Below are 23,929 nucleotides of genomic sequence, written 5' to 3'. Positions count from 1 at the left end.
ACAGATTGTCAGAGCCGTCAGAACCTAAAGCAGTCAGATCCCAGAGCAGTCAGAACTCAAAGCAGACTAAACCCAGAGCAGACTAAACCCAGAGCAGTCAGAAGCCAAAGCAGTCAGATCCTAGAACAGCCAGAACCCATAGCTGCCAGATCCTAGAACAGACAGAACCCAGATCAGACAGAACCCAGATCAGACAGAACCCAGAACAGAGTGAACTCAGAGCAGTCAGAACCCAGAACAGTGTGTCAGAGCAGTCAGAACCCAAAGCAGTCAGATCCTAGAATAGACAGATCCAAGAGCAGACAGAACCCAAAGCAGACAAATCCTAGAACAGACTGAACCCAGAACAGAGTGTCAGAGCAGTCAGAACCCAAAGCAGTCAGATCCTAGAATAGACAGAACCCAGAGCAGACAGATCCCAGAGCAGACAGAACCCAGAACAGAGTGTCAGAGCCGTCAGATCCCAGAGCCGTCAGATCCCAGAGCAGCCAGATCCCAGAGCAGCCAGATCCCAGAGCAGCCAGAACCCAGAGCAGCCAGAACCCAGAGCAGCCAGAACCCAGAGCAGACAGAACCCAGAACAGAGTGTCAGAGCCGTCAGAACCTAAAGCAGTCTGATCCTAGAGCAGCCAGAACCCAGAGCAGCCAGAACCCAAAGCAGACAGATTCTAGAGCAGCCAGAACCCAGAGCAGACAGATCCTAGAACAGACAGAACCCAGAGCAGACTAAACCCAGAGCAGACAGAACCCAGAACAGACAGATTCTAGAGCAGCCAGAACCCAGAGCAGACAGATCCTAGAATAGACAGAACCCAGAGCAGACAGATCCTAGAATAGACAGATCCAAGAGCAGACAGAACCCAAAGCAGACAAATCCTAGAACAGACTGAACCCAGAACAGAGTGTCAGAGCAGTCAGAACCCAAAGCAGTCAGATCCTAGAATAGACAGAACCCAGAGCAGACAGATCCCAGAGCAGACAGAACCCAGAACAGAGTGTCAGAGCCGTCAGATCCCAGAGCCGTCAGATCCCAGAGCAGCCAGAACCCAGAGCAGCCAGAACCCAGAGCAGACAGAACCCAGAACAGAGTGTCAGAGCCGTCAGAACCTAAAGCAGTCTGATCCTAGAGCAGCCAGAACCCAGAGCAGCCAGAACCCAAAGCAGACAGATTCTAGAGCAGCCAGAACCCAGAGCAGACAGATCTTAGAACAGACAGAACCCAGAGCTGACTAAACCCAGAGCAGACAGAACCCAGAACAGACAGATTCTAGAACAGCCAGAACCCAGAGCAGACAGATCCTAGAATAGACAGAACCCAGAGCAGACAGATCCCAGAGCAGACAGAACCCAGAACAGAGTGTCAGAGCCGTCAGATCCCAGAGCCGTCAGATCCCAGAGCCGTCAGAACCCAAAGCAGCCAGAACCCAGAGCAGCCAGAACCCAGAGCAGCCAGAACCCAGAGCAGCCAGAACCCAGAACAGAGTGTCAGAGCCGTCAGAACCTAAAGCAGTCTGATCCTAGAGCAGCCAGAACCCAGAGCAGCCAGAACCCAAAGCAGACAGATTCTAGAGCAGCCAGAACCCAGAGCAGACAGATCCTAGAACAGACAGAACCCAGAGCAGACTAAACCCAGAGCAGACAGAACCCAGAACAGAGTGAACTCAGAGCTGTTAGAACCCAAAGCAGTCAGATCCTAGAACAGACTGAATCCAGAGCAGACAAATCCTAGAACAGACTGAAGAATTACCGACCCTTCAGTCGTTGTTTTGGCCATTGTCTCTGTTCACCACCAAGAACGATCCATAAAGTTCATACAGTCAACGGGGCCCAGATGTGGAGATCATTTCTTCTAACCCACAGCACCTTATGACTCGGCTCTGAGTTCTGTCACTTTTCCTTCTCCACTTCAACACACCCGGGGAATATCTGGGATGTGAGGCGGGCGGGTTGGCGGCTCCAGAGATGTTTTTTGAAATGTTTTGTAACATCAGTTTCCAGTTTCTGTAGAGCTGCTGTCTGTGATAATAACTGTGTCAAACACAGATGAAGCTGTAGACCCCAGTTATTATTTTCAGTAGCAGGAAGATTTTCAGGGATTCTTTGCAAATCTCTGGTTGTTTATGGAAATCTGTGGCTGTTATTGTTGACTGATGGATCTGTGAGCGATGCAGAGTCTGCTCTCCTCTCATGTTTTAGCAGATATATGGCAACATAACCCGTCTGAAAGTCTTACTGACCTCCACTGTGACTTTGTTGTTTGTTTGTGTTGTTGGGTGCCTTTGTTGTTTTGACACAAAGTCTCCCATAAACACAAGCTGACCGATGGAGGCAGCTGTAGGCCAAAGTGGTAACATTAGGGTTTTTGTTAATGGAGTCTGGTGACTTTGAACAGAGCGATATAGCGACTGTTTCTGGTTAAACAAGAAAGATCTTATTCTTTAAAAAAGGTCTCTCTGCAGGGATCCTTTCATAATGCTGTCAGACACCTGTATAACAGTCTGAGCTCTTTAGTGGACGGCACGGATTACATGGCAGATGTTTTCAGCTGCTGCAGGTTGGTGCTTTTCACGTTTGTATTCTCTGAGGACAGTTTGCTGTTGTAGTGGGATTTGACCAGCTGCTCCTCTCTCTGACAACAAGCTGCTACGTTCTGGCTACGAGCCTGAAAGATGGCGGCTGAGGTCAGGTGACAGCACCATGTCCTTCGCTTGCCGTCTGGATCATGTTGTTATGGGTCAGGTCTGGATTCAGTTGCATTTCAGTCCAGCGTTCGACCAGGGTTTGTCCAGTATTTACATGCTTCAGTTGGTGTGCACGAATTACTAATAAAGTTTATTTTTATAGAACTTTTATAGAAAATCAGCAATTACCACACAATTTACAAAAAGTAAAACATAGAAAGATAAGAAATTATATTAGGTAGCAAGAACAAATGAGGAATATAGCAAGAAAACACACTAGTGCACACAGCCATCAGAGGTAAGAACCCAGGACCTAAAACAAAGGACAGCACACAGAACACTGGGACCACTTCATCACAAATATCATCGAGAAGCGTTTAAAGGTAACGAGTAGGATTTTGATGGTCAGTAAGGATGTTGCACTGAACTACAACCACAGACACAAAAGATCAAATAAACCCAGAAAAACAAGCACAACGTAGCTGAAGTTAGCTGATAAACTAAGCTCCCAGCTGTTTGTGTTTTCAGGGAAGCTGACGCTGAAGATTCCCTGGAAGAATCTTTACAATGAAGCCGTGGTGGCCACGTTGGACGGTCTGTACCTGCTGGTCGTCCCTGGAGCCAGTAAGTGGATCAGTTCTGTCGGTACATTTCACGTCATGCAGAGAACGTTTAACCGGGGACAACAAAGAGACAGGAAACATTTGTAATATTGTCCCACAGACCGAGGTTACAATCAATCTGTCCATGTATCATCAATCATCAATCATCTGTCCATGCATCTTCACGTTCCGCCTACTGTGCGTCGGTGCAGCGTCAGGAAGCAAAGCATGCTGGGGGATCATACAGAGACGTGACTCTTCTGTGTGGTTTGTGTTTTTGCAGCGTTAAAGTTTGATGCAGGGAAGGAGGAGCGTTACCAGCAGGAGATGAAGCAGAGAGAGCTGCAGCACATCGAGGAGGCACTGCAAACGGCTGCACGCCGAGGTGAGACAGGCTGACCTCTGACCTCTGACTCCACCTGAGCACTCACCTTCTGCTGTTTGTTTTCTGCCTCCTCTCTGCTGATCTGAACTTTCTCTTCCTGCACCGAAACAAAGAGAGCAGATTGAAAGCGCCAAGCAGTCCCTGACCCTTATTAATAATCAGTGTCTGCAGCTTCATGTTCTCACTAAGCTCAGCACTGCTGAGCAGCGTGGCGTCAGGTATTTCAGGAAGTTCAATATAAAAGCGTAGAAATCTGGATCACACAGAGGAGATGGTACAGTGGAGATCTGATGGTTCTTCTGTTGGTAAAAGAGGAACAAGCTCAGCGAGTTTCTGTGACAGTCTGGTGCCCAAACTAACCCATCAGACCTCATCACTTAGATCTCCATTACAAGTATTGATCAGTCAGTAGCCAATAGAACTTCAGAGCTTGCTGTTCTACTGCAAATATTTAGTCCTTTTAGAGTTTAAAGTTTGAAATGAATAGAGGAGGCAGATGTGACCTGGAGAATGTTGGCTGGTTTCCTGATGACACACAAGATGGTATCATCAGCATAGAAATCAACGTTACGTTGGCGGCTGCCAGAGGCTGGATCTACGCTGTCAAACAGAGCTCATTATAGCCTGATAGATTGTGACGGCTGAGATCATCAGCGCTGGGTCATGGTGCTGCTGCTGTAGTGTTTGGACTTGTTGCTGGAGCTTTATTAACTGGCCGCCGTCTAAATATGCTTTTAAAAGTTCATTATTGTTGTTTTATTCCAAAACATTGGCGTGATGAGTCACATGACTTACAGAAGCTCTGTGACTCATCAGTCCTCTGAACAGATGAAACCTTTTTCTCTTGTCCTGAAGTCACAAACAGTAACTGCTTTCAGCCCGAACATGGAAACGATGTTTTAAGAAGTCAATGTATGATTTAATGTTTTAGAAGAAGAACAGCAGAGGTTTAAGCAGTTCAGTTTACATGTCGTCACATCCAGGAGTCGGTCTCCTCTCTGGGTTTAGTGACACCTGTCACCTGTCCGGTGGTGCTGAGCAGACAGATAGGCTGATGAATGTATTAACATGTTGTTTATACTGTTCATGCTGCGTTTGCTGTCAGCGTCTCAAACTGGAGATCTGCTGTACGGTCTGGAGAGTGTTGTGTACAAGGAGCCTCACAACGGTAACACACACACACACACACACACACACACACAACGTCACACACACACACACATACACAACGTCACACACACATACACAACGTCACACACACACAACGTCACACACACACACACACACACAACGTAACACACACACACACACACAACGTAACACACACACACACACAACGTAACACACACACACACAACGTACACACACACACAACGTAACACACAACGTAACACACACACACACACACACACAACGTAACATACACACACACACACACACACACACAACGTAACATACACACACACACAACGTCACACACACACACAACGTAACACACACACACACACACAACCACACACACACACACACACACAGACTGTAACTGATCCTGGATCAGGCGGGACTGTCGGTACATGCTGACTTCACGCGGGACTGTTTTTACCACCCTGCCTCCCAACGCTCTTTAACAGCCGTTTGTAAAATCCAGGTGTTCGTATCAAACTCATACTTTAACTTTAAATAACAGAAGACGTCTTTGCTTCTTAGCAGATGATTTTAAACTCTGCGTTGTGATTGGCTTCTCCTCTTGCCCACCTGCTGACCCTGACTCTGAATATGATGAATGTCTTTCTGCTTCCTGTCTGTGTTTCGGGCTTTTCTATCTCTAATTGCCATCTCTCTGTTTAACGCTGCCAAAGTCCCAAAAGGATTTAAAAAACACAAAAAGTCTAAAAAAGGCTTGAAGAAGTTGAAACGACACGACAACAAAGCAGGTAGGTTTCATTTTTCACTGTTTACCTGCTGCAGGAGAACAGATGTTCTCTATGTGAGCTTTAAAGGTCCGATTGGTTTGCAGTCTGTACAGAACAGCTGCTGAAACTTTCACTCGGACTGAATCTCACCTGCTGCAGATGACCTGAAATCCTCCAGTGGTCTGTCAGCGACAGAGTTTCAGACATCCTGATCAGCTGATCCTGGTCTCAGGTCTCAGGACTCGTCTCTTCATAGCTTCTTGTTCGTTTCAGAGAAACCTCAGGAGGAGAAGAAGGACACGTTTGTGGAGAAGATGGCGACTCAGGTGATCAAAAACCTGCAGGTTAAGATCAGCAGCATCCACCTGCGCTACGAGGATGACGTGAGTACTGGTCCGGGCTCAGGTCCAGGTTCTGTGTGTACAGTGACCACATTAAAAACACACCTGTTCAGTGTGATGTCATTGTTGTGATGGACAGGTGAGTCAGCTTCTGTGCCTCTGTCTGTTTCAGCTGTCAGACCCACAGCGCCCCCTGTCTGTGGGAGTAACACTGTCAGAGCTCAGCCTGCAGGTAACACACATACACATTTTACCTCTGTACTTGTGAGGACCCTCACCGACGATGCGTTCCCTAAAACTCACCTGACTACCTGGGCGCCATGGGGCCCTTTGTACTCCAGCTGTAGTTCCAACAGTGAGATGTTTGAGTTTAAACTTTACAGTCACGGCAGAAGAGTTCAGATGAGTTTGAACTCCACTTTTGGCCTTACACGTGTCCACTCTGACCTCTGAAACCCTCAAACAGGAAGTGAGAGAACATATCCTCACTGTTAGGGTGTAGAATCAGACAAGTCCTCACAAAGACACAAGAATACACCCATACACACCTGTGACAGGTGATGTTAACGCGTTGTTGTTGTTTTTCAGACCACTGACGAGAACTGGAAGTCGTGTATCCTGAACGAAGCGGCAAAGATCATCTATAAGGTGATAGACCGTCCGGCTGAAACTGAAACACTAATTTCCCCTTTTCCTTCTCGTGTCAATCTCAAAGCTGTTTTTTTGTCACTCTGCCTGTCTGTCACTCTGCCTGTCTGTCACTCTACCTGTGTGAGACTCTGCCTGTCTGTCACTCTACCTGTCTGTCACTCTGCCTGTCTGTCACTCTGCCTGTCTGTCACTCTGCCTGTCTGTCACTCTGCCTGTCTGTCACTCTGCCTGTCTGTCACTCTACCTGTGTGAGACTCTACCTGTGTGAGACTCTACCTGTCTGTCACTCTACCTGTCTGTCACTCTACCTGTGTGAGACTCTGCCTGTCTGTCACTCTACCTGTCTGTCACTCTACCTGTGTGTCACTCTACCTGTGTGAGACTCTACCTGTGTGAGACTCTATCTTTCTGTCACTCTATCTGTCACTCTACCTGTGTGAGACTCTACCTGTGTGTCACTCTACCTGTGTGTCACTCTACCTGTGTGTCACTCTACCTGTGTGTCACTCTACCTGTGTGTCACTCTACCTGTGTGTCACTCTACCTGTGTGTCACTCTACCTGTGTGTCACTCTACCTGTGTGTCACTCTACCTGTGTGAGACGACTAACTTGTGTGTGAGACTCTGTGTGATGTGCACTCTGAACCGACTGAAGCTGAGTGTTGTGTCACAATGTTCTGTTTTTGATCTGTTCATGTGTTTGTCTGTGTCAGCTCGGCCGTCTGGACTGTCTGTGCGCCTACTGGAACGTTAACAGTCCCATCTTTTACAAAGGATCATGGGAAACTATCGTGGTGAGTTGATGTGGTTTGTCTGGTCCTGGGTTAAGATCCCCAGTTCTAAACAGCGGCTGCCTGCTGCTCCTAAATTTTACTATAATACTATTATAACATATTATACTATTATAATACATATATACATATATATCCAGTTCATTACTGAGCTTCAGTCTTTCTCCACTATCTGAGCTCTTTTTACGGCATGAATGGATTCTTGTTTCTGCTGCTTTATGAAGTTGATTTAAAACAATGTTGGAACATATCTGTGTGTGTTAAATAATCTGAATGACCTTTTAATGTGAAACGTTGACACACTGCCGCTGCAGCTGGAAGTGTCTGTTCAGGTTGAATCTGAAGAAATGTGACGTTCAGAGTTCGTTGCTACTTTCAGGATTTAAAAACATTTTGATCCTTATTATCCATGAAACCATATAAAGAGTTATTAAAGAGTTAGTCCGTCTTTCACGAGATCTTCCTTATTCTGTAAAAAAGTGTTGGTGTTCCTCCTCCATGTTGTCCTCTGAGTTGAAGAAGCCTCCCTTTCCTGTTTCTCTTCCTCTGTGTATCCTGCAGGATCAGCTGAAGTCTGGGATCAGCACCAAAGACCGGGAGCTTCCTCACTATCAGTACAGTGAGTTCACCACCTTGTTAACATTCACCTGTCTTCACTCTGCTGAACTTCAGGAAGGGTTAGACCTGAATACTGAGCCCAGTTTACGTGTTGATTAACACCTGCATGTTCCATAGTTTCTGTTTCACTTCTAAGAACGTTAACGATTCACTGAAACCGAAGATGCTGCTGATTAGCGCAGCAGGTCAAACAGACAGTTTGACCCTCACAGGAACCTGTAGTGTTTGATCTAGATGAATTTTCACGTTCCTACCTTTTTTAAAAGACCATCCATCAGCCTCAGAGGAAGTGATACATTCAATAATGTATTGACTATCAGCTGGATGTTGTATCAATAAATGTCCTCTTCTCTGATTGCGTGGTTTGTTTTGTAGTTTTTAAGCCGATCTTTGCTTCGGCTAAAACGTGCATCAACCCGAACGCTGAGCTGGAACTGAAAACTCCAAAAGCAAATCTTCACCTGGAGGTTCAGAACATCGCCATAGAGATGACCAAACCACAGGTAACATGTGAGACGGGCAAGGGTGGCAGCCAGGTGAGACAGGGCAGGAGAGACGGGCAGGTGAGACGGGACAGGAGAGACGGGCAAGAGAGACGGGCAAGAGAGACGGGGCAGGAGAGACGGGCAAGTGATACGGCCAAGTGAGATGGACAAGTGAGACAGGACAGGTGAGACGGCCAAGTGAGACGGGCAAGTGAGACGGGGCAGGAGAGACGGGCAAGTGAGACGGGGCAGGAGAGACGGGCAAGTGATACGGCCAAGTAAGACGGACAAGTGAGACAGGACAGGAGAGACGGGCAAGTGAGACGGGCAAGTGAGACTGGGCAGGAGAGATGGGCAAGTGAGACGGGGCAGGAGAGATGGGCAAGTGAGATGGGGCAGGAGAGATGGGCAAGTGAGACAGGGCAGGAGAGACGGCCAAGTGAGACGGGCAAGTGAGACGGGGCAGGAGAGACGGGCAAGTGAGACGGGGCAGGAGAGACGGGCAAGTGAGACAGACAAGTGAGACGGACAAGTGAGACAGGGCAGGAGAGACGGGCAAGTGAGACGGGCAAGTGAGACAGACAAGTGAGACGGACAAGTGAGACAGGGCAGGAGAGACGGTCAAGTGAGATGGACAAGTGAGACGGACAAGTGAGACAGGGCAGGAGAGACGGGCAAGTGATACGGGCAAGTGAAACAGACAAGTGAGACGGACAAGTGAGACAGGGCAGGAGAGACGGGCAAGTGAGACGGGGCAGGAGAGACGGGCAAGGGTGGCAGCCTGGTGAGACAGGGCAGGAGAGACGGGCAAGTGATACGGCCAAGTGAGATGGACAAGTGAGACAGGACAGGAGAGACGGGCAAGTGAGACAGGACAGGAGAGACGGGCAAGTGAGACGGGGCAGGAGAGATGGGCAAGTGAGACGGGGCAGGAGAGACGGGCAAGTGATACGGCCAAGTAAGATGGACAAGTGAGACAGGACAGGAGAGACGGCCAAGTGAGACGGACAAGTGAGACGGGGCAGGAGAGATGGGCAAGTGAGACGGGGCAGGAGAGACGGGCAAGTGAGACAGGACAGGAGAGACGGCCAAGTGAGACGGGCAAGTGAGACAGGGCAGGAGAGACGGGCAAGTGAGACAGGACAGGAGAGACGGCCAAGTGAGACGGGCAAGTGAGACGAGGCAGGAGAGACGGGCAAGTGAGACGGGCAAGTGAGACGAGGCAGGAGAGACGGGCAAGTGAGACAGGGCAGGAGAGACGAGGCAGGAGAGACGGGCAAGTGAGACGGGCAAGTGAGACGGACAAGTGAGACAGGGCAGGAGTGACGGGCAAGTGAGATGGACAGGTGAGACAACGGGTGAGAAAGGGCAGGTGAGACTGTTTGTGTGTTGTGGTTCTCTGATGGTGTGTTGTGGTTCTCTGTTGGTCTGTTGTGGTTCTCTGATGGTGTGTTGTGGTTCTCTGTTGGTCTGTTGTGGTTTCTGCAGTACCTGAGCATGGTGGAGGTGCTGGAGTCCATCGACTGCATGGTAAAAAACGCCCCCTACAGGAAGTTCAAACCTGATGTCAACGTCCACATGAATGCCAAACTCTGGTGAGTTCAACACAGATCATAATGTCAGAGGAACAAGAGCTGGTTCTGAATAGAAAACATAACCCGGTCTGTGTCTGACATCCATTGACAACTCAGATCATGTTTCCAGCTTCTGACAACCATTTGATCGGTTTGAAGGAAAAAAAACTCAAATGAATAAAACTGGGAAATATCAACTATTCGGATAATAACCGGTTGTTAGAACCAGGGGGTTGACTTCCAACCTGCCTGTTAGAACCAAAATGTTCCAACCTGCCTGTTAGAATTAGAACGTCAACTTCCAACCTGCCTGTTAGAACCAGGACGTTTAATTCCAACCTGCTTGTTAGAACCAGAATGTTCCAACCTGCCTGTTAGAACCACAATGTTCCAACCTGCCTGTTAGAGATGGAACATCAACTTCCAACCTGCCTGATAGAACCAGAATGGTCCAATCTGCCTATTAGAACCATTTCGTTTAATTCCAACCTGCCTGTTAGAACCATTACGTTTAATTCCAACCTGCCTGTTAGAACCATTACGTTTAATTCCAACCTGCCTGTTAGAACCATTACGTTTAATTCCAACCTGCCTGTTAGAACCATTACGTTTAATTCCAACCTGCCTGTTAGAACCATTACGTTTAATTCCAACCTGCCTGTTAGATCCATTACGTTTAATTCCAACCTGCCTGTTAGAACCATTATGTTTAATTCCAACCTGCCTGTTAGAACCATTACGTTTAATTCCAACCTGCCTGTTAGAACCATTACGTTTAATTCCAACCTGCCTGTTAGATCCATTACGTTTAATTCCAACCTGCCTGTTAGAACCATTACGTTTAATTCCAACCGGCCTGTTAGATCCAGACTGTTAACTTCCCACCTACTTGTTAGAACCTGAATGTTTCAACCTGCCTGTTAGAGCTGGAACATCACATCCAACCTGTCTGTTAAAACCAGAATGTTCCAACCTGCCTGTTAGAACCAGAACATTTACGTCCAACCTGCCTGTTAAAACCTGAACATTAACTTCCAACCTGCCTGTTAGAACCTGAACGTTAACTTCCAACCGGCCTGTTAGAACCTGAACGTTAACTTCCAACCTGCCTGTTAGAACCATTACGTTTAATTCCAACCTGCCTGTTAGAACCATTACGTTTAATTCCAACCTGCCTGTTAGATCCAGACTGTTAACTTCCCACCTACTTGTTAGAACCTGAATGTTTCAACCTGCCTGTTAGAGCTGGAACATCAACATCCAACCTGTCTGTTAAAACCAGAATGTTCCAACCTGCCTGTTAGAACCAGAACATTTACGTCCAACCTGCCTGTTAAAACAAGAACATTAACTTCCAACCTGCCTGTTAGAACCAGAAGGTTAACTTCCAACCTGCCTGTTAGAACCAGAAGGTTAACTTCCAACCTGCCTGTTAGAACCATTACGTTTAATTCCAACCTGCCTGTTAAAACAAGAACATTAACTTCCAACCTGCCTGTTAGAACCATTACGTTTAATTCCAACCTGCCTGTTAGAACCATTACGTTTAATTCCAACCTGCCTGTTAGAACCATTACGTTTAATTCCAACCTGCCTGTTAGAACCATTACGTTTAATTCCAACCTGCCTGTTAGAACCATTACGTTTAATTCCAACCTGCCTGTTAGATCCATTACGTTTAATTCCAACCTGCCTGTTAGAACCATTAAGTTTAATTCCAACCTGCCTGTTAGATCCAGACTGTTAACTTCCCACCTACTTGTTAGAACCTGAATGTTTCAACCTGCCTGTTAGAGCTGGAACATCAACTTCCAACCTGCCTGTTAGAACCATTACGTTTAATTCCAACCTGCCTGTTAGATCCAGACTGTTAACTTCCCACCTACTTGTTAGAACCTGAATGTTTCAACCTGCCTGTTAGAGCTGGAACATCAACATCCAACCTGTCTGTTAAAACCAGAATGTTTCAACCTGCCTGTTAGAGCTGGAACATCAACTTCCAACCTGCCTGTTAGAACCAGAATGGTCCAACCTGCCTGTTAGATCCAGACCGTTAACTTCCCACCTACTTGTTAGAACCTGAATGTTTCAACCTGCCTGTTAGAGCTGGAACATTAACATCCAACCTGTCTGTTAAAACCAGAATGTTCCAACCTGCCTGTTAGAACCAGAACATTTACGTCCAACCTGCCTGTTAAAACAAGAACATTTACTTCCAACCTGCCTGTTAGAACCTGAACGTTAACTTCCAACCTGCCTGTTAGAACCTGAACGTTAACTTCCAACCGGCCTGTTAGAACCTGAACGTTAACTTCCAACCTGCCTGTTAGAACCAGGACGTTAACTTCCAACCTGCCTGTTAGAACCTGAACATTAACTTCCAACCTGCCTGTTAGAACCAGGACGTTAACTTCCAACCTGCCTGTTAGAACCAGGACGTTAACTTCCAACCTGCCTGTTAGAACCTGAACGTTAACTTCCAACCGGCCTGTTAGAACCTGAACGTTAACTTCCAACCGGCCTGTTAGAACCAGGACGTTAACTTCCAACCTGCCTGTTAGAACCAGGACGTTAACTTCCAACCTGCCTGTTAGAACCTGAACGTTAACTTCCAACCTGCCTGTTAGAACCTGAACGTTAACTTCCAACCTGCCTGTTAGAACCTGAACGTTAACTTCCAACCGGCCTGTTAGAACCTGAACGTTAACTTCCAACCGGCCTGTTAGAACCTGAACGTTAACTTCCAACCGGCCTGTTAGAACCTGAACGTTAACTTCCAACCGGCCTGTTAGAACCTGAACGTTAACTTCCAACCTGCCTGTTAGAACCTGAACGTTAACTTCCAACCGGCCTGTTAGAACCTGAATGTTAACTTCCAACCGGCCTGTCCTTGTGAGATGTGTTCACGTGTGTGTGTCCGGATATCTTCAGATGTGTCCAGGTGTTTGACCTCTGAGAGTTTTGGGGGTGTTTCCTTTTGATTCCTCTCCCAGGTGGAGGTACGCCTTCAACAGCATCATGGAGGTCCACATCAGACGCTACAGTCGCATGTGGTCCTGGTCCAACATCAAACAGCACAGAGAGCACCTGAAAGTCTACAAGAGTGCCTATAAGACTAAACTGTTGAGCCAGAACAAGCCGAACCAAGACACAGAACGACAGGTCCAGGTGATGCTAACTGACCGAACGTGGCCTGTTAAACACCAACACTGGTGTAATAATAATAATGATAATGATAATAATACGTGACTCCAGCCAGCAAAGATATCAGAGTCCTCACAGGTGACATACAGAGAAAGGATCTGCAGTACATGACAAACTAACGTAGCTGTCAGGAGTTTGGATCTCTACTGAAAAGATTTGCTGACTGATACTATATATACCAGTCGTGTGTATGTATACTGATCGTTGATTGGAAATCCATTGGTCCCTGAAGTAAATTTTCAAGCACTAATCTCCTAAATGTCAATATTTGCTAATCTGGAAGATGAGGAATAATAAGAATAATCTCTCTAACTAATAATGTCAATAACTGGAAGTTGCATCCTGGTTTTGATTGATTTTGATAGCCTTTATTGTCCCCGAGGGGCAATTTATTTTGCACCAGTAGTTAATACACATCAACCAAATAATAAATAGAATACCTAAAAACATAAAACATACAATAGGTGTTATCAACATACAGTAAAGTGACCATGAGATATAGAGCACTATATATCCATAACTCCTGTATTACAATATATGAGCAACAGCAACCAGGCCTACAGTTTGTTTAAAAACCCAACAGCTAACAGAACAAATTATCTCCAACATCTATTTGATTTGGCCCTCCTAGGGAAAGTGTACCTCCTCCCCGATGCCAGAATTTGAAACCCTGCGAGAAGAGGGTGTCGAGGGTCCACCAAGATGGCTCTCTTTTTAAAAACACGTTCAAGATCATTCAAATTAGTGCCAATGGTGTTTTGGCTAACACAAGTGTTAGGACTGACTGGGTTTGTGTTTGGCCTTCTGACTGGAGTCTGCCCTGCTAATGTTTATCTCCACCAGGACCTGGAGAAAGTCCTGGATGTCTTCAACATCACTTTAGCCCGGCAGCAGGCCCAGATGGAGGTAAGCATGTACCAGACAGACCAGAGACCAGTTTGATTAGAGACCTTTTTAACCAAACCTGACCCCCTCCTCCTCGTCTTCCTCATCCAGGTGATCAGGTCCGGACAGAAGGTGGTGGGGAAGAAGGCACCAGGGGGGCAGAAGCAGGGAGGAGGTTTCTTCAGCAGCTTATTTGGTAGAAAGGCCAAGAAGGAGGAGGCGGAGCCAGAGGAGTGCAAGGACACAGAAAGTAAGTGACTCCGATTCACCTGAAAACAGCCAATCATGACTCTAGGATATGTTCAGGGGACTTTAAGTGATATTAAGTTGACAGAAGGTGACTTGAAAAGATTTTTGTCAACATGAAGATCTTTACGAGGATCTTTCAGAGGTGTTTTCTGGAGATTTCCAGATATTTGCACTTACTTGTAGGGTGTTTATGTACCATGTAGCAGTGAATAGAAGATGTTTGTCTCCTCTGGTGTTCAGGTTCAGGTTTGGACGAGCTCATCACGGCCGAGGAGAAAGAAAAACTCTACACTGCAATCGGCTACAGCGGCAGCTCTCACAACCTGGCTTTACCCAAACAGGTAAACTCACCTGCAGCTTTCATGTTCATAGTCTTTGGTAGCCTCGTGACTTTTCCTCTTGCGCCACCACCAGGACAAACTTTCTATTTTTGCACAGGAAATGTTCCCAATCTCCATCCTGCCCCTCAGAAGATGAACCCCGTTAGATTTAAACGAATCCTTTAGCGCCACCATCAGGACAGATAAACCATCAGGACGTGTTCTGTCCTTGAGATGATTTAACGTGGTTCAGTTTCCTGGTTCAAATAAAACCAGGACTTGGTGACAAGAGTTGAGCCAAGTTAAATTTTGTGTGTGTGTGTGTGTGTGTGTGTGTGTGTGTGTGTGTGTGTGTGTGTGTGTGTGTGTGTGTGTGTGTGTGTGTGTGTGTGTGTGTGTGTGTGTGTGTGTGTGTGTGTGTGTGTGTGTGTGTTCAGTATGTCGCCGTGGTCGTCACCTTCCAGCTGTTCAGGACCTCAGTGACGGTCCGAGAGCTGCCAGACATCCCAGAGATCCTCAAAGTCCAGATGATTGACCTCAGCACCAAAATCTCTCAGAGACCTGGAGCTCAGGCCTTAAGGTGAGGACCCTGTAACCAGAACTCACAGGTTGGAACCCCGTGTAGTGGCTCTGACAATGATGCTGTGAACAACATGTGTTAATACCTAAAGCTGTGTGTCCTCCTGCAGGGTGGAGGTAGCGCTGGAGCACTGGTATGTTACAGGTTTACAGCAGCAGGGGGCGGTACCTTCGCTCATTGCCTCAGTAGGAGACTCCTCGTCCTCTCTGCTCAGCGTGGCGTTTGAGGTAAACCCACAGGAGAGCGCCGCCGACCAGCTGCTCAGAGTCCACTCTCAGCCTGTGGAGATCATCTACGACGCGGTAAACACGAGCCACGATCGGACCTCAGATCACACCTCTCACGTCTGATTTTCATGGGTTCTATTCCTCAAAAACTGTTCTAGATTCACCTTTAGAACATGTATTATTATTATTATTATATCATAAGTGCAGCAGGTTAGAAACAGCGCGTAGGATCCAAACTGAAAGTGTACGTGTACCCAAAAACCTGAAAGTGGTGGATTTCTGAAAGCGTGCATGCGCACCCCTGCACATATCTTTCCCTTTATAATGGTGATGGTGAGACAGGCTGATGAAATACTGGTCCATAGTAAGATTTGTTTGGCTTATATATTTTCATATTGGCTCACTACAAGGAGGCAGCCGATAACACCGCTGGTTTAAATGAGAACGTGGTCTGTGATGAAGCTTTGATCGAAGTGAAAATAAATGTGTGAGGCACCGTTCAGCTATGATACTCTTGACAGCCTCCCGAAGTCAATTACCCTTACCCTAACCCTCACAGGGTGTGTGCCTAAACCTAAGTTATTGATTATATGCTTGTCGACCGGTTAACCCTACAGCTGCACACAGTGGCCTCACGGCCGACGTGCTAGCAGACAGGGTAAACCTCCTTCTTGTGGCTGTGCATTACCACCACCACTCCATTAGATGGCGCTGTCACAGAAGAACTACGGTCCTAGAACTGCAGGTCCTGAAACAGCCTCTGGTACTGCAGCTATATAATACTGCTGTTGGGGGCCTACGCAGCAGCTCTAAATGAAGCCGCTGGTGTTTGTCTTCTAGCTGACGGTGAACAGTCTGGCCGACTTCTTTAAGACGGGGAAAGGTTTGGATCTGGAGGTCCTGACCTCGGCCACGCTCTCCAAACTGGAGGAGATCAAAGAGAAAACCGCTACAGGTCAGTGTAATGAGGATGTATGAAATATACGGTCATAGAGGTTTCTGCAGGTTCCAGGTCTTCAACGCCTCGAGCCCAGCTACATCTGAGTCTGGTGAAGGTTTGGAGCTGAGCCGCACAAGCCGAGTCTGAGATGGAGGTCCAAGTCTGAATCCAGTCTGGAATCTGTTTATCCAATCAGAATCCTTCAAACTTTTACTCCTCACTGTTCACCAGATACTTGATCTGAACACTGATTCCCACCACGAAGTTGATCAGTCTGTCGATTCTTTTCTAACTGACTGATTGATTGTCTGACCAGAGAAAGCAGGACATCGTCACCAGCGAGAAGCTGTTTGACTGTTTTACTTGAAAAATAATTCAATAGTGGGAAATTCGGGTTCTCAGAAAGACTCTGATGGTTTCTGGTCTCTTCAGGCTTGTCTCACATTATTGAAACCAGGAAGGTCCTGGACCTGAGGATCGATCTGAAGCCATCCTACCTGCTGGTACCAAAGTCCGGTTTCTACAGCGAAACGTCAGACCTCATCATCATAGACTTCGGCAGCTTACAAGTCAGTTCTAAAGTTTATTTTTCACTCCTGTGAAACCTCAGTTTTAAATTCATGGCTTTTGTTTCTTTAAATATTTGTGAGCCAGCTATCAAACATTCCAGTTTCCAAAATGTCATCATTGTTATTAAGGAATGTACACTTTCCTGCTGCTCAGAGGATGGGCTTTAGGCTAAATCTTCAGGTTTGTACCTGAACTTTGTAGCAGGTGTTTCCCAGATTGTTTTAGTCTTATCCATACTTTTGGATTGTCGGTAACCTCTGAGACACAGGTTGGTGTTCTGTCCAGATGTTGGTCCGAGCTCAGGCACAGCTGTGTGGTTGAAATCTGTGTGTTTGTAGTTGAACAGTGTTGAGCAGAGCGGTCTCAGTTCGTCTCCGTCCTCCTTCTCCTCTTTGGAGGAAATCATGGATCGAGCCTATGAGAGATACAACGTGGAGCTACGACGAGTCCAGGTGCTCTACAGCAAGTCAGGTACACAAGAAATACCCACACGTACAACTACACAACAACTACACAACCACCTGGAAGTCCATATTTTATTTATTTAATTCTAAATGAATTCCAGGTGAGGCCTGGAAGTCAGCCCGGCTGCAGGGTTCATCAGTCCAACACATCCTCCAGCCAATGGACTTCACTGTCCAGCTGGCCAAGTGTATGGTGGAGAAGGACGCCAGGATGCCCGGGTATGCTGCTCACCTGTGGACAGTGTGTCTGCTGACTCGCATGTACATGCTATGTGAGTAACTTTGGGGTGTTTGTGCTTCAGGTTAAAGGTGTCTGGGGAGCTGCCGCTACTGCATGTTAAGATCTCAGACCAGAAGATAAAGAACGTTCTTGAACTGGTGGACAGCATCCCGCTGCCCAGCAGGGGCTCCACCCCCTCCACCCCCACAGAGAAGGTACACTTGCTAAGGTCTAATGGAACTGTAGCCACGCCCACTAAAATGAACTCACCATTCAGGAAATGAAACCGCCTGTGAGAGTCACTTTAGGGAGTGACAAAGTGTGTGGTGGGGGAAGTCGGCGGTATTGTCAGGTGTGTTTAGGGTTGTGATCGGGGAGGTTTGGGGAGTGACAGGGAGGTGATGGTTGGACTGCAGCTCAGTGTTGATGTCACCACTTTTGGGCGTGTTTACTGCCACAGGTGCTCTCGTTGGCGGAGGCCCGACCACGAGCGCTGAGCCTTCACCCCTCCCTCCTCAACACCATGGAAACAGGTCTGTGTGCACGCCCTCCGATCGGCTGTTTAACATTAACACATTTTTATCACCAAGTTATAATTTATGTTTGTGCTTTTGCGTTTCAGATTCGGATGAAGACACCAGTGAGAAGTCAACGGACGAGGATCACCAGCGCTCGGCTCTGGAGGAGCTCACGGACCTTCACTTCAAGTTTGAAATCAAAGAGGTGTGTTTGTTGGTCTGGCCTCAGGTCATAGGTGACTCAGAGGGGCTGAGCTTAGCTTTAGCAAAAAGTATCATTTTAGTCCATGTGAGCCAGAGGTGTGTGGTGTGTTCAGGTGCTGTTGGAGCTAACCCGGCAGGTGGACCAGGAGAAGACCATCCTGTCCTTAAGCGTCTGTGAGCTGGGAGCTGAAGGGAAGAGTCGGAGCTTCGACCTGAGGGTCTCCTCATACCTGCGCAGAGTCACCCTGGACTACTGCGACGTACCAGGTGAGATATGGACATAATGTCCAAAATCATAATTTTAACTTCCAACTAATGATCTACTCCTTCAAACCAAGAATAAACAGACCATCAGATCAGTTATTTGTTAGTGTGATTCAAGTTCTTGTATTTTTACCAGCGTGGCCGTCACCTTGTGAGTGTCACCATGGCATGGTCCTGGGGACACGTACTGTAGCGGGAAGTACAGCAGAAGCGGTTTGTCAGGTGTTTACATGTCTGTCTGTGGACACATTTTGTCAACGTGATCACAAAAAGTTTCATTGCATACAGTCAGATTTGGCACCGTGGCTGGTGTGATCCCATCCGTCAACAGTATAAAAGAGGTGGGCGTAGCCACTGTGATGTCACCCGTTGGTTTGTGGACTATTGTTTGAAGCTTCAAGTTTGGCGTTTTGGCCGTCGCCATCTTGGCTTTTAGAACCAGATGTGACTATATTTGGACAGGAGGGTGGAGCTAAGGAGGGATACGCATTGCTATGCCTAACAGGTCGCCATGGTAGTGACCTGTCAATCAGCTTGTAGCCCCGCCCTAAAGCCTCCCCTGCTTCCTGGTCTCTGTTCCTCTAAATGGGACCATAATTTACTAAATGAACATCATGCTGTGTTGAAGAAGACTTGAAACTAGCGGCTGAGACCAGAAACTCATCAGGAAAGTGTTTACTGAGGGAATAAATCAGCTGAGAAGCAGCAACATTATCTCATAGACTTCTATACAATCACACTTCTTTCTGCAGCCGCTGGAGTCGCCCCTGCTGGCTGCTAGAGAGAACGCAGGTTTAAGAAAGAAAGAAACGTTCAGGTAGAGAACAGCTGTAATCCTGCAGAACCATGAACAGAACTAAACTGACTAAAAGACCTACCTGCTCAGGTGTAGTTTCTGTTGTGATGTGTGCTTCTTCTCCAGACGGCAGGAATCATCCTCTCCACCTGATCAGCTCCTCAGAGCAGCAGGGCTCCAACTTGCTGAAGGTGGATTTCATGAAGGTGAGCGCGCACACACACACACACACACACACACACACACACACACACACACACTCACCTGTTCTTCTGTTGAGAGGCTGCAGCCCAGGTGGATCAGTGTGAAGCTACAGAGGAAACAAACTGAATGTGAAGTCTCCTGGTGTCCCAACTGTGTTAGGGACCAGAGACTTTTTAAAACAGACTGAAAGATAGATTCTCAGGGGATAAATGTTTGTGTCTGTGTATATATCTTTATGTCCATCCAAAATGGGGAAGTTGAACAAGTGATACTGTAACACTGTAATGATGCAACGCTGCTGATATCTCTGAAAGACAGAACCAGACATCAAAAACACACACAAAATACTGATTCCTGTTTTTGTGTGTCGTCCGGCAGGCTGACCCCAGCGGCCCCAGCTTCCAGACTCTGTTCAACAACACGGAGCAAACACTGAAGGTGGGTGGAGGTTTTCAGCAACAGATGGCGGAGGAAGGGATTTAAACATAGTTTCTGTTCCTCTCAGGTTAATGCAGCTGACACAGGTGAACTCCTGAGCTGGATCTTGATTCACATCCTTCCGTTAGTACAATAACATGCAGTACACTGCGTACTCTGTACTTATTTGCGTAGTATGTCGAACACGGCTGTTGTGACGTTCACAAAAGGTTGACTGCTTTCTTCCCTTCTGGCGTTTTGTTTACTTCACTTCAATTCAAAATGTATAAAAATGAATAAAATTTAGTGAACTTTTCCTTCTACAACCGTTAACGCTGCAGCTTCCTCGACAAGTTTAAAAAACTTTGGTCCCTCCTCTTCCTCCACGTAGCCAAGATGGCAGCCTTTAAGGGTAAGAAATGTCCAGTGTTCCTTAAGAGTACACCAAGCAAGGACGCCAAACTGCAGGTGTAAGTTGAAGAAGAAGATTAAGACACAGGCTCTCGGAAATGTGTCGTCAGGATAGATTTCCTACCAGCAGATTATTTAGCTCCTTCGCTGCCTCTAAATTTGGCCATAAATAAAAGGAAATACAATCTCAGGTTCGCGTCTCACTGCAGCTGTTCACGCTGAAACTTCTTGAAGCAGGTTGGAATGATGTTTGATCTCACAGCTGTTTACCTGCTGGTGTTTCAGGTGGAGTTCACCTCTCTGGACTTCCTGCTTCACACCAAAGCTCTGCTGTCAACCATCAACTTCCTGAACAGCGCCGTGCCGCCGCAATTCACCGCCGCTCGAGACCAAGACGCCCAAAAAAAGGTGGAGAAGACCGGAGCGGGCCGGACAGGTGAGTCCAGACTGTTCACGGTGTGTCACTATGTCCTGTCTAAGGTTCTGTATGTGACAGGAAGTGGGTTCTGCGCTCTCTGCAGTGTCTAAAGGAAGCAAAGATGGCGGCGTTTTCAGCTTCAAGCTGTTTGCAGTGTTGGGTTGTTTCCACGTGGAGGTGTGTGACGATCGCTGCAGCATCGCTGATATCAGAGTCCAAGGTAGGAAAACATGCTTTGACCGAGCTTTACCGTGAAGGCTGACGCCTTTAAGAGCTCATTACATCATCCCCTGTCTCCTGACTGTCGCCACCCTGCAGGAATCGATGCGTCGGTGTTGGTGCAGGCGAAGGAGACGGAGGTGTTCGCTCGACTCCGAGACATCTTGGTCACAGACGTCAGCCCCAAAACTGTCCACAGAAAGGTCGGAACCAGTTTCGTTATTCTGATGATTATTACTAAAGCGCTGATGTTTAGTTTCCCGGGTGAGTTTGGTACAAGCTGTCACTTTTACCATCTGGAGCACTTTACTGTATTTTCTTTTGTTAGATGAAAAGAAACTAACGAGCTGATAAATGACCTGCTTTTTACAAACAAAAGAACCAGACGCGGCAGATGAAAAGCAGATATGATGATGATGTAAACCTGATCTTATTGGCTGCAGCAGAATGTGATCTGATGGTGAAAACAAAACCGTGAGATGCTAACGTCATGCTACGACACTAAACTTCCCTGAATGACCGAAACCAGGATGTGACTTTCAGGGCAGGCTCGGGTGCAGCTGTGGTTACACTGGGAAAACGAGCTGTCCTCCGGGGTCCAGGCGGGCTGGTTGAATAAAATATATCTGTCTACTCTAACTTCAGCCAGCAGAATTACGTTGGCCAGATGCACCAAAAAACAAGAGCTGTAAGCTATAATAAAAATACAGTGAGACGACTGTTTAATGCTGAGGCGCTGATTCTAGTCTTGTCTGGCAAGTCTCCAAATAGGTTAATTGTGATTACCACACTTTAGTAGTACCAGGTTAAGTATTAGTATCAGGAGTAGCAGTACTCATTTTAACTGAGCGAGTGAAAGAAGTAGCAGCTGTGGTTTGGATGAAAGTTTCCATGAGCTCTGTGAGATGATGCTGACCTGCCTCCCCCTTCCTTCCTTCCTTCCCCCCTGCAGGCGGTGTCCATCATGGGTGAGGAGGTGTTCAGCTTCAAACTCTCCTTGTTTCCGGGGGCAACGGAGGGGGAGGGTTACAGCGACACGACAAAGGTGGACGGGAAGGTCACGATGCGTCTGGGCTGCATCCAGATCATCTACCTGCACAAGTTCCTCATGTCGCTGCTGGTCAGAGATTTTATATACATATATACATATGTACACATACATGTACAAATACATGGTCACATACATGTTCACATACATGTTCACATACATGTTCACATACATGAACACATACATGAACACATACATGAACACAAACATGTTCACATACATGTTCACATACATGAACACATACATGAACACATACATGAACACAAACATGAACACATACATGAACACAAACATGAACACAAACATGTTCACATACATGTTCACATACATGAACACATACATGAACACAAACATGTTCACATACATGTTCACATACATGTTCACATACATGAACACATACATGAACACATACATGAACACATACATGTTCACATACATGTTCACATACATGTTCACATACATGTACATATACATGAACACATACATGTTCACATACATGAACACAAACATGTACATATACATGAACACATACATGTTCACATACATGAACACAAACATGTACATATACATGAACACATACATGAACACAAACATGAACACAAACACGTTCACATACATGAACACAAACATGTTCACATACATGAACACATACATGTTCACATACATGAACACATACATGTACATATACATGTTCACATACATGTTCACATACATGAACACAAACATGTTCACATACATGAACACATACATGTTCACATACATGAACACATACATGTACATATACATGTTCACATACATGTTCACATACATGAACACAAACATGTACATATACATGAACACATACATGAACACAAACATGAACACAAACATGTTCACATACATGAACACAAACATGTTCACATACATGAACACATACATGTTCACATACATGAACACATACATGAACACATACATGAACACATACATGTTCACATACATGTTCACATACATGTTCACATACATGAACACATACATGAACACATACATGAACACATACATGAACACATACATGAACACAAACATGTTCACAAACATGTTCACATACATGAACACATACATGAACACATACATGTTCACATACATGTACACAAACATGAACACATACATGAACACATACATGTTCACATACATGTTCACATACATGAACACAAACGTGTAAACATACATGAACATAAACACGAACACATATATATGCACATTTGTTGTGGTGTGACAGTTTTAAATAATATTGTGATAGTAATTGTAGTTCTCATTCTTGGTGGACGACCTGTTACTCTGTGCATGTTTAACCCAACATCACATGCTGTGGTCTTGAGTTTGAAAAGCAGGAGATCTACGGCACATCTTAATGGCACTCACACATAATGTTCCACTTGCAACGTCAGTCACCACATTCAATAAATGTTTCAGAACATGAAATATATACAGGACTGTCCAATCGTTTTAGGCAGGTGTGAAATGCTGTCAAAAACAGACAATCACACCCCCGACGATGTCCCTATAACATCCATGACTTTGTGCAGGTGTACCTAGAAGAACTGATGCTGTTTGAAGGGGGGTCACAGCAGATACTGGTTTTAGATTTAGATTACAAATGAATGTAAAATAAGTACAGCGGTGACCTGGTGTGCTAATCAAGTGGACCCAACGTTAAAATATCGGACACTACAGAGCCACCACCGAGCACACTT

The 23,929-nt window shown here is 46.3% G+C and overlaps 1 protein-coding gene across 1 annotated transcript in view; it reads left to right on the top strand.

The window, feature by feature from the left end:
* LOC119881900 (vacuolar protein sorting-associated protein 13C-like) overlaps positions 1-23,929 on the top strand; it is a gene marked incomplete at its 3' end in the record, with an annotated part of 48,365 nt that overhangs the window by 6,053 nt on the left and 18,383 nt on the right. The window contains 31 exon segments of the mRNA XM_038691975.1: positions 3,210-3,305; positions 3,567-3,668; positions 4,774-4,836; positions 5,528-5,602; positions 5,855-5,964; positions 6,095-6,154; positions 6,511-6,570; positions 7,287-7,367; positions 7,926-7,983; positions 8,358-8,485; positions 9,956-10,062; positions 13,035-13,209; positions 14,089-14,151; positions 14,242-14,380; positions 14,620-14,720; positions 15,137-15,279; positions 15,389-15,581; positions 16,347-16,461; positions 16,879-17,015; positions 17,355-17,487; positions 17,582-17,699; positions 17,783-17,915; positions 18,161-18,233; positions 18,323-18,423; positions 18,536-18,689; positions 19,609-19,688; positions 20,065-20,124; positions 20,800-20,950; positions 21,036-21,152; positions 21,251-21,354; positions 22,104-22,271. Of these exon segments, the coding sequence (XP_038547903.1) occupies positions 3,210-3,305; positions 3,567-3,668; positions 4,774-4,836; positions 5,528-5,602; positions 5,855-5,964; positions 6,095-6,154; positions 6,511-6,570; positions 7,287-7,367; positions 7,926-7,983; positions 8,358-8,485; positions 9,956-10,062; positions 13,035-13,209; positions 14,089-14,151; positions 14,242-14,380; positions 14,620-14,720; positions 15,137-15,279; positions 15,389-15,581; positions 16,347-16,461; positions 16,879-17,015; positions 17,355-17,487; positions 17,582-17,699; positions 17,783-17,915; positions 18,161-18,233; positions 18,323-18,423; positions 18,536-18,689; positions 19,609-19,688; positions 20,065-20,124; positions 20,800-20,950; positions 21,036-21,152; positions 21,251-21,354; positions 22,104-22,271 (3,398 nt within the window).

The sequence above is a fragment of the Micropterus salmoides genome, unplaced genomic scaffold, assembly GCF_014851395.1.
Source record: "Micropterus salmoides isolate LMB-PRFRI ecotype aquatic unplaced genomic scaffold, ASM1485139v1 Ms_hic_scaffold_2785, whole genome shotgun sequence".
Lineage (NCBI taxonomy): Eukaryota > Metazoa > Chordata > Actinopteri > Centrarchiformes > Centrarchidae > Micropterus > Micropterus salmoides.
This window is presented reverse-complemented; position numbering and strand designations above follow the sequence as displayed.